This window comes from Typopeltis vanoorti, chromosome 25 (assembly GCF_054136105.1).
Source record: "Typopeltis vanoorti isolate ZY-2024b chromosome 25, IOZ_Tvanoo_1.0, whole genome shotgun sequence".
NCBI lineage: Eukaryota > Metazoa > Arthropoda > Arachnida > Uropygi > Thelyphonidae > Typopeltis > Typopeltis vanoorti.
The window spans coordinates 66,108,353-66,124,565 of NC_143573.1; the positions used below are offsets into that span (position 1 = coordinate 66,108,353).

The 16,213-nt window shown below is 35.0% G+C and overlaps 1 protein-coding gene across 3 annotated transcripts in view; it reads left to right on the forward strand.

Moving 5' to 3' along the window:
* LOC150092812 (carabin-like) overlaps positions 1–16,213 on the forward strand; it is a 183,878-nt gene that overhangs the window by 138,082 nt on the left and 29,583 nt on the right. For all 3 annotated transcript variants that reach the window (XM_090414655.1, XM_090414656.1, XM_090414657.1), the window contains one exon: positions 14,044–14,352. In XM_090414655.1, coding sequence (XP_090270781.1) covers positions 14,044–14,352 — 309 coding nt within the window. The remainder of the gene's footprint in view (positions 1–14,043; positions 14,353–16,213) is intronic.

The window sequence follows — 16,213 nt, forward strand, 5'->3', positions numbered from 1 at the left end:
AAGGTAACCAGTGGTCTACCACGAGGATCAGTCCTTGGTCCATTGTTATTCAGTCTATACATTAAATAGCACTGAGAAGAATTTGATACGTGACATACAGCTATTTGCTAATGATGCAAAGATAGATAAGGTAATCAGGAGTGTGGCTGACATGCAGTACTTGCAGAATGATTTTAAAATAGGCTAGAATTTTGGGCAATCCGTGAAAATGGATATCAGTTCAGTGTCAGTAAATGTAAAATCATTCACTTTGGTGTGATGAGATATTCAATGTCATCTTATATTGGTGAGATTATGCTAGAAGAAACTGATCAGACTAGGGATGTTGGTGTTTTAGTGGATAGGAAGTTAATTGCAATGTTGAAACAAACCTTGACATGTAAAGATAAGGAAGTTATTATTATTATTATTATTATTATTTTGACACCTCCAGGGAGTCCAAAGACTCATCGAGGGAGAGTGTGCCGACAGCATCGAACGATTGGCCCCCTTCCAACTACTAACCGCGCTCAAACTTACTTAACTGAGCCATTAGTAGCAGAGGCTCTACCAATCGACCAACCTTCGCCGGAAACAAACCTTGACATGTAAAGATAAGGAAGTTATTTTGCCTCTTTACAATGCCTTGATAAGACCTCACTTGAACTATTATGCACAGGTCTATTCTGATTTCAGTGGTAATTTTTTTACACTGGAGAAAGTGCAAAGGAGTATGTTAAAAATGATATTGGGATTGTGGAATACTGATTACGAACATAGATTGAGGATTTGTAGATTGCAGACACTAGTAAACAAGAGAAAGTGAGGTGATATGATTGAGACTTGAACTTCTGAAAGGGTCATACAGGATTTCAGTAGATGGAATTTTTCATTTTATGGAGCATGGAAAAAAAATGAGTGGGCATCCTAAGGAATGCTGTCAAGGGGGGGGGGGTGAATGCTAGATTTTTCTCTCATAGAGTGGCTTGTGATCAGAATGATTTGTCATTGGATGTAGTATGAATGAATTCAAGAACAGGTATGATAGCTGGTGTGGCTTCTCTCAATGCGTCCCTGACTCCCAAGAGGTATCTAGGGAGTCACAGACTCATCAAGGAATCATCTCTTAATAATAGTAAAGTAAAAAGACATTATTTGATATTCTACAAAGAATAAATATACCTAAAATTTTATTACAGCTAGTATTGAGGAAAAGACTATTTTTATTTCATTATCTTAAATATATATACAGGGTGTTCGGGATAAATTTGACAGTTTCGTAAGGAAAAAGAAAATCTTCTTTGTATCTATTAAATTTAATGAATTGACAAAAAAACATTACAGGCAGAGTTAATTACAATACTATCAACAAGATTTACTCAAAATAACCACCATTAGCATCGATCACAGCTTCAATTCTGCTTCGGAACCTCGAACAAGCTGATGCTACAGTCTCCCTGGGAAGGGCCGCAAAAACTGTTTTAATTTTATCCATTAACTGGGCTTTTGTATTACTGGAAGTGTGATTGGTGTCTTTTTCAACTGCGCCCCATACAAAATAATCCATGGGGTTAAGGTCTGGGGAGTTTGGAGGCCAAACATTTGGACTGGTGAAGTCGTAGAAATTTTCAGACAACCATTTTTGACTTTTCCCAGAGGTGTGGCAAGGGGCCGAATCCTGCTGCCATACATACGGCCTACCATTGGCTACCCTTGTTATCCAGGGCTTGACTACAGTTAGCAACTCCACGAACAAAGCCCGAATTCCAATGCCAGGGTTCTTCAACACCTGTTCCTGCAGATTTGCGAGGAATTCTGCTGTACGAACGCAATCAGATCGTCTGCTAGGGATCTTTCTTCTTGCTACATCCTCGTAGTCACCATTGCAAGTCTCTAGTTCATGCCTGATTGTTTTTACTGTATTCAGGGAGCATTGGGCAGCAGTCGTAATATCCTTATTTTGATGGCGGGCACGAATCATCATGATACAAGTTATTCTCTTCCATGATTCAGGTGGGTTCCAGCTATCCATCCTTTCTGACATCTTGTATATGAATGAAGAAGGGTCCAAACTTTTAAATGAAGAGAAGTGTGTGTTAATACATGTAACTTACGGAAAAATATAATTAATTATAAATATGTCAAATTTATCCCGAACACCCTGTATAATGAAAGAGAGATAAATGGAAAATCTGAAAAACAGTCTGTAAACCAAGATGCAAGATAGGGTAATCCTTTTAATCCATGACACAGATATAGACATTTTCCATAATAATAAAATAAACATGCCATTATTTACAGTAGGTAACGATATCTATCAGATAAGGAAGACAATTTCCAAAGAGATATACATAATTTAAACATCATAGTAGAATTATTGGGTATAAAAATATCTGTTTGGTAAAGCTAAAACAGTGGCATTTTGTGGACAAACTCCAGTTAGAAGTAAACTAGTTATTAATAATAAAATAACCGAACAGATATACTTTTTTATATGTTATAATCCTGATAAATAAACTTCTTAATCCTAATCTTAGATGAAAAGAAAAATGCTAAAAATGTACAATACGTGAGAAAAACCCACATTATTATATGGTAGTGATATTTGGGTTTCTGCAATCCAGAAATTTTCAGTCTATCCTTGTGATCTACATTCCACAGTCCAGATATGTTTAATACTTTCCTTTACACCTCTTTCATCTGTACCCAGGTGAGGTTGTAACAAGGCCTTGTAAAGAACAAAATTACTCCTTATCCTTACATGTCAATGTTTATGTTGGCATTGCAATTATCCTCAGATGTATGTGAATCTTTGCTGTATGTTCCACTTAAAATTCCACTTCCTATATAATATAATAAAACTCCAAGATCTCCAGCCTGATCATTTTTTTTAACAGAATTCCACTGACAGCATTTGATCTCAACACACCAAAGTGCATAACTTTGCTAACATTGAATTGTTAGCCATTTCACATGCCCACAATTCCAACGTATTCAAATCATTTTGCAAATTCTCCACATCATTTGAATTCCTAATTGCCCTGCATATCTTTGCATCATCAGCAAACAGCTGTATATCGCCTGTCAAATCCTTCCTAGTCATTAATGTAAAGATCGAATAACAATAGACCAAAGACAAATCCCTGAGGTATACACCACTGGTCACTTTAAATTTTGCAGACTTGCATCCCCCACTCACTACACTTTGATATCTGTCAATCAGCCACCCTCTTATTCATGCTAATAGTTCATAATCCAATTCCATATCCCACAAATTAAGCAAGAGCCTTCCATTCTATATCCTCTCCAAATTCCTTAGCAAAGTCCAAAAGTATCATGCTATATCCATTCACCACACACCAAAGTGCATAACTTTGCTAACATTGAATTGTTAGCCATTTCACATGCCCATAATTCCAACGTATTCAAATCATTTTGAAAATTCTCCACATCATTTGAATTCCTAATTGCCCTGCATATCTTTGCATCATCAGCAAACAGCTGTATATCGCCTGTCAAATCCTTCCTAGTCATTAATGTAAAGATCGAATAACAATAGACCAAAGACTAATCCCTGAGGTATACACCACTGATCACTTTAAATTTTGCAGACTTGCATCCCTCAATCACTACACTTTGATATCTGTCAATCAGCCACCCTCTTATTCATGCTAATAGTTCATAATCCAATTCCATATCCCACAAATTAAGCAAGAGCCTTCCATTCTATATCCTCTCCAAATTCCTTAGCAAAGTCCAAAAGTATCATGCTATATCCATTCACCACATACCAAAGTGCATAACTTTGCTAACATTGAATTGTTAGCCATTTCACATGCCCATCATTCCAACGCATTCAAATCATTTTGGAAATTCTCCACATCATTTGAATTCCTAATTGCCCTGCATATCTTTGCATCATCAGTAAACAGCTGTATATCTCCTGTCAAATCCTTACTAGTCATTAATGTAAAGATCGAATAACAATAGACCAAAGACTAATCCCTGAGGTAGACACCACTAGTCACTTTAAATTTTGCAGACTTGCATCCCTCACTCACTACACTTTGATATGTCAATCAGCCACCCTCTTATTCACGCTAATAGTTCATAATCCAATTCCATATCCCACAAATTAAGCAAGAGCCTTCCATTCTATATCCTCTCCAAATTCCTTAGCAAAGTCCAAAAGTATCATGCTGTATCCATTCCTCTTTGTTCAACTCAACTATAACATTATTATAAAATGTGAGCAGGTTACTCAAACCCTTCCTTAGTAAACTCATGCTGTTCTTTACAAAGTATAGAATCTCTGTCAACCCATTTCTGTAAGCAAACTCTTATCAAATTTTCCAAAATCTTCACCCACTCCAGTGGTGGTGGTGATAGGTCCATAGCTTGATACATCTACATTCAGCAGTTATTATTCCACATTCATCCTTTCTTTTACTTGCAACATAACGATAAAAATTTTTTTGGGATTGTCTTTAGCTTGTGCCTATCATCTGACAGAAGACTCTACTATGGTAGAAGTGAAGGAATTTTTTTGAGGCTTTAGAGAAACCAACGAACACAATGAAAAAAGAAAAGTTGGTCCTTGTTGGGGATCTAAATAACACAGTAAGAAATAATTGTTAGACATACAGAAATAGTTTGGGAAAAATTGGAGAAAAGAACAAAGCTAATAATAATGGCAAATGCCCGTTGGAATTCTGCTCAGGACAGGGACTGGTTATTGCTAACACCATGTTCCAACATAAAAATGTGTTCAAATTCACATGCAGAGAAGAGGCAAGGAATAATAAAAGTCTCATTGACTATGTTATTGTCAATAGTGATGTTTTCTCCCTGGTGTAGGACACCAGGGAGAAAACATCTTGACACAAGGTGCCAAGAGAAAAACTATTCAAAATGCTAAGTTATATAGGGCATTATATTAAGCAATACGTAGTCTTTATTTGAGTTGTAAAACATTTCAGCTACTTAGGCATAATTTTTAGTGAAGATGGTAAATTAAATATGGAAATAGACAATAGAATCAACAAAGCCAGTATGGTAGGAAGTCAACTGAATAAATTTATGTGGAATAAGAGAGAAATTAGTCAAAACAATAAACTCGCTATATACAAGACAGTGTTCAAACCAATTTTAACTTATGGGTCTGAGAGATATGAGAGAGTCTTGAGAAAGATTAGGGGTGTGAACAGATGGCATGAATGGTAATATTATATTAAAAACAAGGATATTAGGAAAGAGCTTGAACATTGTTACCATCCAGGAATGTGTTAGCAGCTCTAACTCAGGTGGCATGGTCACTTAAACAGAATGGGAGAGGAAAGATTAGCAAAACAAGTGTCTCTGCCAGGTTTGCAGGAAAAAGACCTAGAGGAGGACCAAGATATAGGCGGATTAATACAGTAAAAAGTTCCTTAGAAGACAGAAATATAATTACTGAAATAAGAGCCAACAGGCTTCACTTTGGCGAAGTAAAATATTCAAAATTTCAGTAATTGCATTTGTGCACCTTTTGGTGAATCGTACAGTAAAGAAATAAGCTCTGACTACTGAAACTTTAGTATTACATCTAGGTCTACCTACTCACTGACGAGACCTCAAAAAAGGTCGAAACCTGTCTGGGTAGTGACCTTCTCTCATAATGTAGAACAATAACACATCTCCTAGCAGCTGTGTTTTACATTATGGGTAAATACTAGAGAAAGTGATTGGAACTTACTCCACCTTTACCTTTACTATGAGTTGCCCAGCATTGCACTACCAGGTGTTGGCTTACTCTTGGTCTTGCCAAACTTTATATAGTTTTCTATATTCGGCATGAAACTCTTAGATTAGATTTCCTATCTTTGAGTTTCTTATTCGGCTAAGAAATAATGTGGTATTCAATATCCACTTAATTTTGACAGAAATATAAGATCTGATAATGGTTAGTCTTGACAGATAATAGATTGATTTGGAGGAAACTTGTGGATGGGAAGTTAGTAATGATGTAAGTTCTTCATGTAGTACTGTCATAATATCCTGTACACCCCTTGAGAGTACATGTCAGGAATTTGATGATGATGATGATTAGCTTGTAAAGCTAGTTTCTTTTCATACTCAAACTTAGATTTCCACTTAATGCTTTATTCTTCAAACTCTAGGAACACATTCTGTTATTATATCATTTAAGTTTTTTTTTTTAATGCTTTCCATGTACTACCAACATCCTTCCTATTTAGCAACCAATGCCATGAGGTCAGAGTAAGTATTCCTCTCAGTTTGTCATAATTTCCTGCATTGTAGTTTAGCATGTAACCATTTCTGAATGGAACATCCAAATACATAGCTGCCTTTCAGGAGAGTATGGCATGCTCACTTCACCAACTGGAGGCAGTAAGTCACCTATTTAACCAAAACACTAACTCAACTAAATAAGATAAGCTTAGAAATGAATCTAGAAAAAACAAAATTGATCAAAAACATCTTCACAAGTGACAGTCACCTCTGTATTGATAACATCCCTATAGAACAAGTTGACTCCTACAATTACTTAGGACAAACAATAAAAATGAATAACAATTTATCTGAAGAACTAGCAAAAAGAAAGCTGCATGGCTATCATTCAGACTAAAAGAAACACTTAATGAACCAAATCTTGACATCTCTGTGAAGGCAAAACTATTTAATAGTGACATTCTTCCATCACTCACATATGGATCAGAAACATGGAATACGACAAGAAAAGAAGTGACTCTCAGAATAACTCAGCATGCAATAGTACGCAGGATTTGTAACATCAGCAAAACGGAACATATTAGAAACATGGAACTAAGAAAGAGATCAGGGATAAAAGATGTGGTAACTGCAGTATATGAAAGCAAGATGAGATGGGCAGGTCACATAGCTAGACTCAGGGATAACAGATGGGCATAGAATACTCAACTGGCAACCAAGAATAAAGAGAAAACCAGGAAGACCTCCTACAAGATGGGAAGATCCACTAGTGAAATCTGTGGGTATAACATGGAAGAGAGAAGATCAAGATCGTTGGAGGCATCTTTGTGACCTGTACTCATGGAGAAATCCTGAGTGAAACACAGGTCCATCAAGGTAAACTAAGAGTTCCTTCTGTTACATTTTACTTCAGGAAGTTGTCTCACAACAGGTCAGTAAATTTGGCTTCTTTCTTGTCATGAGATTTCACTGTTACCTAATTGATGTCTGGAAAATGAAAGTCACCCATGGTGATTATTTGTTTAGCACTCATCAGGTTGATTTAGGATATATTTCTTCATCACTAGCAACTGATCCACTTGGTATTTTAATGATACTCCCACACACCCCATGACTTTGATTGTATTGGACTCCATCAGAAAGCTTCAAACTCACTACTTCATTGGCAATGGTTATTAATATTGCAATCATAGCTTTCTACCTTAACTGGACTCAAATTATCTTTAATTAGTAGCACACTCCCTCCTCTCCTTGTCTATCCCGCTTAAAAATACTGTACCTTTTACATTTGATACCCACCTAGTATGTCTACCTCTGAGAGTCAGATCTCATGAATGCCTGTGATTCTGCAGCTACAATATATTCATCATAGCAATGAACTCTACCCCCTTTGTTCCTGATACTCCTTGCATTTGTGTACAGTTGTCATTTTCCTTCAGGCTTTTTTGTATACTCACCTCTGTAGTCCGCATGACACAATTAGATAACTTGCAGATTTGTATTCATATCTAATGCCACAGTTTTGCAGACCTCCATTACACATACTAAATAACTCAGAATTGCACAAGCACACAATCATCCTTTCATCATAATTCCTCCATGGTTAAGCACATTCGTATCATAATTTATTTGTAACAGAATTGCATATCTTAGTTACTTTTGCTGATTCTCTGTGTTAGGTATCATACCAATAAATAATTTCTCCATATTCTTTATGCCAAACATTAAGTGCAGGCCATCCCTCTTATATAAATTCATCTTTCCTCAAGCTCACTCAGCATAGTCAACATGAAATGTTAATTTTGTGTCATGTTAGTATCAGCTTCCTTTTATCACTTTCTAATTATGTGCTCATTTAATTTTGTAATATTCCTCTGTTTTTGTTTAGCTCTAATGATTTTTATTGTGACAAATAATCAGGTTGCATGAACAACAAAAATAAAAAATCCATCAGGATAAACACTAAATATTTATAAATTTTGTAAATTTATGCACTTGATTTATCTTACATAATTACAGCAATTATATTAGTTGACATATACAATGCATTTATATTTATTTCTTAGACTTACTTTAGATATCTTTGTCGCTAAATAAATAAATAAATTTAGATAAATATAAATTTATTTAGTAAAACTAAAGGAGACATATGAAAATGTTTCTTAGTTAGGAGACAGAGTGTCACTACATAAACTTCAGAATCACTCCTAATTATTATCAAATGCCTGCTGTGTCCCGAAAAGATGTACAATGTTGAAATACTACTATCGTAGCATCCTGTACATCTCTCAACTCTGATCCCTCTCTCACAAAGCACTCCACTCACTTTTTTCACAAGCATTCAGTTCCTACTGCTTGCTTCTTTAAATACTTCTATGGCCACTATTCAGCAGAATTGACATCAATAATTCCCCCCAAAAAACTATTTCAAATCCATCTAGACACATTCATCAGCCAATCAACACACTCTAAAATTTCAACTCCACACACACACACAACAAATTTCTCCTCCTCTTCATTTACCTCCAAACTAATTTGTTACAACTCAAATTTTACCTTTTGGTTTTGTAGAGCATTACTAGCTACATCAAATCAAGTAGATCTTGTCCTCTAGAATATTTTGCCTCTATCATGTGCTTAGCATGGACACACACTTTGCCTTTTGCATTCTGTTTAAACGATCATATCATACCTTAGCTCTGTTTACACATGTGAATGCCAACAATATCAAATTCCTTTCTACATATGATAAATGAAGTTAATGAACGGATGCCAATGATGCTACCTGTTATTCATCTAATATCTCTCAAAACATTTGTGTTCTGTAATCTTGATCAACTGCTATTTTTAACCCAACTTTCAGATCCATCAGCTAAAACCGGTTTAAACACAGTCTTGTATAGTGGTAGTTTAGTGCTTTGGCTTTTCCTTATTCCTCTTTATATAGTATCCTGATTTGCTTATTCTGTTATATATTGTAAAATTTAATATCTTCACTAAAAAGTGAACAAAGAGCTGAAACATTTACTTGTTCTATAGTTCCAGTTGAGATTCAAAAAACTCAGTTAATTTTTTTCTTTCTTTCTGCCAGTTTTCATAGTTTATCTTATTTTCATGCCAGATTGTTACAGCAGTTATTCAGTTTAATTAAAGCATCCTGATGACTTCTATTGGGTCTGTTCAGAAGCATAACATCAGCTACATATAATAAAGAACTGAATTAAATATTTCAGATTTTGATATAAAGTTTAATTGCCAATCCAAGAAAAAATTCCAACTCATCATCAGAGTTCAAGATTGGTACTATCAACATAAGAAGCATCGATGGAAAAGAAATGGAACTAGCAGAAGAATATAAATGGATAAGTACCAGATCGACATAATAGGAATGACTAAAACAAAGAAGACAAAAACAGGGAGATCTTACTAAGTGACAAATACAAAATGTTATATTCAGGCAATAACAATCAGGGAGAAGAGAGAGAGTGGCCATAGTATTTAACACTAAATATGAAGACGATCTTCTTGAATAGCAGGCAATATCAAGTAGAGTGTCGGCAAATATCAAAATGGGGAACTGGACAGTGAGACTTATTTGTGCTTATGGTCCCACACAATGTTCTACCAAGGATGAAATGGAGGAATTTTTTTGAGGCATTGGAGAAGGCAACTGACACAACGAGAAAGGAAAAGTTGGTCCTTGTTGATCTAAACAGTAGAGTAGGAAATGATTATCAGACATATAGAAATGTTTAGGAAAATTTGGAGAAAAGTGCCAAGCTAATAATAATGGTAAATGCCTGCTGGATTTCTGTTCAGAACCTGGACTAGTTATCATTACCACCATGTTCCAACATAAAAATGTGCACAAATTCACATGCATGGAAGATGTATGAAGTAAGAAAAATCTCGTTGACTATGTTATAATTTATTATTATGTCACCCCCAGGGAGTCCAAAGACTCATCAAGGGAGGACATCTACCAACTCTGTCTCCACCACTCACAATCCACAAACTGACCGCAACTACACCAATGCCATTTATCCCCAACCATCACCACTAGTATTTCCACAGACAATCACAAACATCCATGCCCACAGCGGGGAGCATATATGCTAACTACTCAGCCAGCCAGTCTGGCTGGCCAAGTGATTAGTGTAGTTGATAGCAATGTTTTCCCACTTGTCAGGACACAAGAGTATAAGAAAGTTTCAAAACAAATCAAGGTTGAGAAGCTTTCAGAAGCGAACTGTAGTCTGAAATACACAAACATCATTGAAGAAAAAATGAGTTTGAAAACAAAAACCAAACATTGCTTGAAGAAAACATTGATTCAGCTATAGGCATGTGGTTTATTTCATATGATGATACAACAGCTGAGTCCCCTTTTATGGGGAAGTGTAGCACCACCTCAATCCCCTTAATTTTATCCGGGCTCGGGACTGGCATAGCTGACGAAGTAGACCTATGGCTGGGTCTTAAGTATTCTTGACTAATCCATGTGTGTTCATGGGGTTAGTTTGCCTGTTCTGGGAATGAAAAACCCTCTTTTCTGGGTGAAAAAGCCCCCTACTTCCGTAGGAGACTGGCTAACTCACCTTTCATTGAAAGAAACCAGATAAAGGTTCATCACATCATGGATGGGAATCAAACTGAGGTCTTTCCGACCAAAGGTCTTCACCTATACCGACTAAGCTACGGAGGCTCAGCACATGGTGAGGTAAGGATAGAAAAATCAGAAATCCATGGTGGACTCAGGAAGTTAAAGAGGCAGTGAAGGAAAGGAAGGAAGCATATCAAAAGTTCCTTGCAAGGAAGTCAGCTTGTGCTCTTAGATAATACAGAGAAAAATATAAGAAAGAGAAGCACTATGTAAAACTAGCTAAACAAAAATCATGGGAAGACTGGCAAGAACATAGAAAATAAATATCAGGAAGGTGGCAAAATTTTGAAGGCTACTTCAGAATATTTCAGAATATTCAATACTCTAAAAGGAATCAGAGATGATAAAGGTGACATGCTAACCGAAGATAAAGATATTCTAGATGTCTGGAGTAATTACTCTGATAGACTGCTAATGAAACAAGCTGTGTCAGTATGATGGTAGAGAACTTCCATCAGGAATGCATATCCATACTTAAAGTAGAAAAAGTCATCAAAGACTTGAAATGTGGAAGGGCAGCTGGAGTAGATGAAATTTGACCAGAAATGCTGAAATATAGAAGTATAAAAGTTCGGACATAATTTCTGTGTTCCTCCAGCTTGTTCAAATTATATTAGTTTGCAGGACCCAAGGGATACTGTAGACACCAGAATGATGTAGATGATGGAGAGAATAAACATCTGTAAATTTTGGTATGCCATGATGGAGATCTGTATCTTATGTGCAATAACCTACAGATAGAAGGCATGTAAAGGGAGGCCAGCAGTGGATTTTTTGTGCTCTCATGTGGTGGGGGGAGGGGGGGTAGCCATTAGTTGAAAATCTGTCCCAAATCTAATCAAATGTAATTATTCTTAGTGAAGAGACTAGTGGGATCAAATCAGATAGATCTAGCACTATTTGCTGGAGCCTTCCAGTGTGAGTAGGATTTCTGTAGGCAGAAAGGCTAAGGATTCATTGGGTAGCCAGGCAACCAGAATGTCAGAAAGGACTGACCTGACAGTTGTTTTTCTCTACATTGGTGAAAGGGATTCTTGGGCGTGTGGCTTTTTAGGTGTGCTAAAAATGTTTCTAAAGTGTTTAGTCATGTAGTCAAATGACATGTTGTCAACACATAGTGTAGTCACATTGTGGGTGCTTGAGGAACATAGTTTAGGACTGTATTTTCAACATGTTCCATGAAAAGCTTAGTGAAGGAGGGGGGCACCCATAACTATGCCTTCATGCTGCTTGGGTTTTTCCCTACCCAATGGAAGATACAGCCATCATCTATCTCATCACCATCCCTCCCAGCAGTAGGATGTTATCAAAACTTTAACAAATAGAGCTAGAACCATCTGCTCTGACCACACTAGCCTTTCCACTGAAATCATTCATATTTAGGACACTTTTTTTTGCCAATGGCTAAAAAAATGGCTTCACAAAGTCAACAGAACTCTGCGTATCCCTGAAACCCATCTCTTTGGGAGGATCCTCCCTCCCCTTCCAAAACAAACAAAAAATAATAATAATAAATAAATAAATATATATCCATGGCCATCCTTTATATCTGCCTTAGAAAAAAAATTTCATTGCATGCATTATTAAAACAACACACAAATCTTCTTCAAGCCAATATGAATAATTATCTATACTTATCCTGTCTATCTAGATCATGCTAGTGTCTACAGTATCCTTTGCTCTTGTAAACTAATATAATTCAGACAAACTGGAAGAACATAAGCTATATCCACATAATGTATGCTACAGCCATTCTGGAGTGTCAAACCATCATGCAATGGATATAGATCACTAGATCTGGGGGGGGGGTCCCCTTTTTTATACAGAGACAGATATAAATATCAGAGACTATTTCTAAAATCTGTCACAGCTACGGCATTCTCCAAGTTCAAACAAATTCAGCTGTTTCACTCATTACCAATAAATCAGTCCATTCATCAAGATCCTTATTACTGGACCCATAGAGGGTGCCAGTTAGAACTGTAGGATCCCATCTTTTTTTTTTCCTTTTTTTTTAATCAGTCTGTATGCCTTGCATGCACATGCTTAGAGTATTTCTTTGTGCCCATGAAGATGCCTTGGTGACCACAGCAAACTATTGATGTAATAATTTTGTTAGTTGTCCTCAGGTATGTTTTCTCCTCTAAAGATCTACATGAGTGATAGTCAACATCTAAGCACCCATTCCAGATTGATTATCTTTCATGGAAGATAATCAATCTGTTCTCTGGGACAGTCTTTCTCCAAAAGTGTTCTGCAACAACTATAACCTCAAACTCTTCAAGAAAATGTCAGTAGGTTTCTTCTTTCTAAACTCTCACTTTGCACTGCTACATGTTGCACTGATTTGCTATTAGGTATGTATATGGAGTTTAATAGGGAAAACTGAAAGGTACATAAAATTGTTAAATTTGCTTGTCCTTATATGGAAAAGTTTAATTTTGTTGCATTATTCAAAATATAATTACTGGCATGATATATGCATTTTTTGAGATCAGCTAATGTACATGGGATATGTATTTAGCTTTTGTTCTTATAAACTTATAAATTAGAGTCCACTTCAGGAGGTACTTGGCTCTCACCTCCACTTTTCACAAAGGTGAGGTGAAAGCCAGATTTAACACACAAAAGAGCCATGCTTAACAAATAAAGGTACTAATGGGTAAAGCAAAGTGCTCTTCCATTATGGGTCCTCAAATTTCAGGGATGTACCATGTAATAAATTTCAGATATTTTAGTCTAAAATCTATTTGCTGTGACATTTGGTTTGTCTATTTTGAATAAATGAGATATTTCTGGGATATAAGATGTTAATTTTTCTGAATAATACCATATTCAATTATTACCAGTTGATTACTTTTGAAATATTAAAAATACTGCTTCTAAATATGCCACCAGTATTCTTTAAACTAGATATGAATTAATGTCATAAGTTCCTCATCAAATTCCTACATTCCAGGGATGTACAGAATTTGATGAGGAACTTTGTGACATTAATTCGTTTCTTGTTTAAAGAATATTAGTGACATATTTAAAAGCAGCATTAAAAAAAAGAGTATTAGTCCTTTATCATTCTTTATGTACAACTAATATGTAGTTAATAAAATGAATAATTAGTTTTTATAAATAAATAAATACCTTTTTTTAATATACAATTATTATATTTTTAGTGCCAATAGAGAATCACTTATTTCAGCAATTTTTGAAGTTCACTTTCATGGATGGGAAATTCTGGCCATTCAGACCTTGATTCAAGAAGAAATGGAAAAAAAAAACCAACAAAATCATGGAGATCAAAATAGTGAAGTTTCAGAATCTGATAGACATTCAACTAAAATAACTACATTTTTACAGGGATTGCAGAAACTGTGGCAAGGCAAAACCCACCAAAAAATGAGGACTGTGAGTAAAAGTAGTAGGAGAAAATTGATTTGGCAAGATGAAAACTGTTTATGTCCTCAGAAGAAAGGAAAACTAGGGTAAATTAAAAATTATCTTTTTTTTACAGTAATTTTGAAAGTATTAAGTATTAGCTTATCATATCCAACAAAATACCTTCTGTAAAACACAAAAATATAATAATTATATACAGGCATACCCCCCGTCATGTGATACATTAGGTTCCCATTGTATAGTAAGTCATTACTCTCTCTATTTTTTTTTTTTTTTTTTACTTGTAGATCTCTTATAGGCAGAACCGGCACTAGGGTCTTTGGCGCCCACATGCAATTTCTATCTAAGCGCCCCTGTAAGGATCCAGGTGTGTGGTTCTTTGACGATAATAAAAATTTAAATTATTTGAAATTTCTTAAATAAATTTTGACAGAACAGCCACACGTTAGTTCGCTAAATGTAACGAACCGGGAGTGTTGACTAGGCAGGATAAGTGTTAAAAACCTGAATATTCAAAAAATTCTCAAAAGTTAAAGCAAATTTTGATAAACCCACTTCACTTTAATCGTTGAATATGATGATACAGGGATTATAGCCTTCTGAGCGACCCGAATTGCTAACAAAATTAAAATGAATTTTAATTAAAGTTAAAATTTATTTGAACTAAAGTTTAAAAAATTCTTGCATTTTCCAAGTTACTAAATTCTTAGTAACTTGTAAAAAATTTTTAATAATTTTTATAAGTGGAACTATCTTTTAGGAAAATAAAAGAAACTCAAGATAGATGAGAAAATAAGAAAAGAATTCAGAAATAATTAGAAAATTTAATATATGTATTCAAAAAATAACATCTTCACAGAATAACAGAAAATAAATTAAATTACATAAATATACTTCAATTTTTTTTAATTAAAATTTTAGGGTTTTTGATTTCACATTCACAAAATTAGAAATAATGGTCTTAACGTCTAATTCTGCACATATATCATTTTCAATAGCTATTAATGCCAAACCAACAAGCCTTTTTTGTGACATACTGTTCTTAAGTAGGTTTTAATCAATTTCGACTTGGAAAAGAATGGTCATCGCTCGCTACACTAACAGGTAAGGTTAATTAGTATTCTTAAAGCAATTGAAAAGTTAGGGAAAGATAAAGTATTGGACACAATAAAATTAAGAATATCGAAAGGGTTTTGAATATTTGAATTATCCTTCCGAAAAATATCCCGGAAAGCACATAACTCGTCATATAGTTCTATTGCATTTATGTCTTTATTGTTGCAGTCCTTCAAGAGAATCTCTAAATCATCACAATATTTTCGTAAATCTTCGTTATTAATTTGTAGTAATCTATACAAGAAATTGAAATTATCATAATATGTTTTTGGCTGTTCAAAACATTCTATTAACGAACACATTGCAATGTCTAGAAGTGTATAAAACACATTCACTTTAAATTTATCTTCTGGCGATTGTGGCATTTTGTCATGATGCTTGTAGTCAAATTGTCTTGTCTTCTTTCATTGTCGAACTTCCGTACCAGTTTTAAATTCTTGTTCTCCATCCACCTCTTCATTCAGTTCTTTTGCCGTTTTCAGAACTTCTTTAAAATTTGTATCTGATCGATACTCTTGTAAGAATATTTTTAAGTTTTTGATAGATTCTGAAGCGAGTGTAATGTTTATATTTTTGTCTTGAAGCATTTTACTCACAGTTTATTCTGTTAAGTAAATCATGCCAAGTTATAAGAGAGCAAATAAATTTGTAGTCCTTTATTTTAGCACATAATGTTTGTGCTTCATGCTAAATTTCTTTATTAAAATTTTCATTATTTAAAATTTCAAAAAGTGCATGACACATGAAAAGCTCGAGGATTTTTGTTCAAAGGCAAATTTTGGAACCCATATTTTTTCCTTTTCATATTTCCCCCATTATCATACCCTTGAC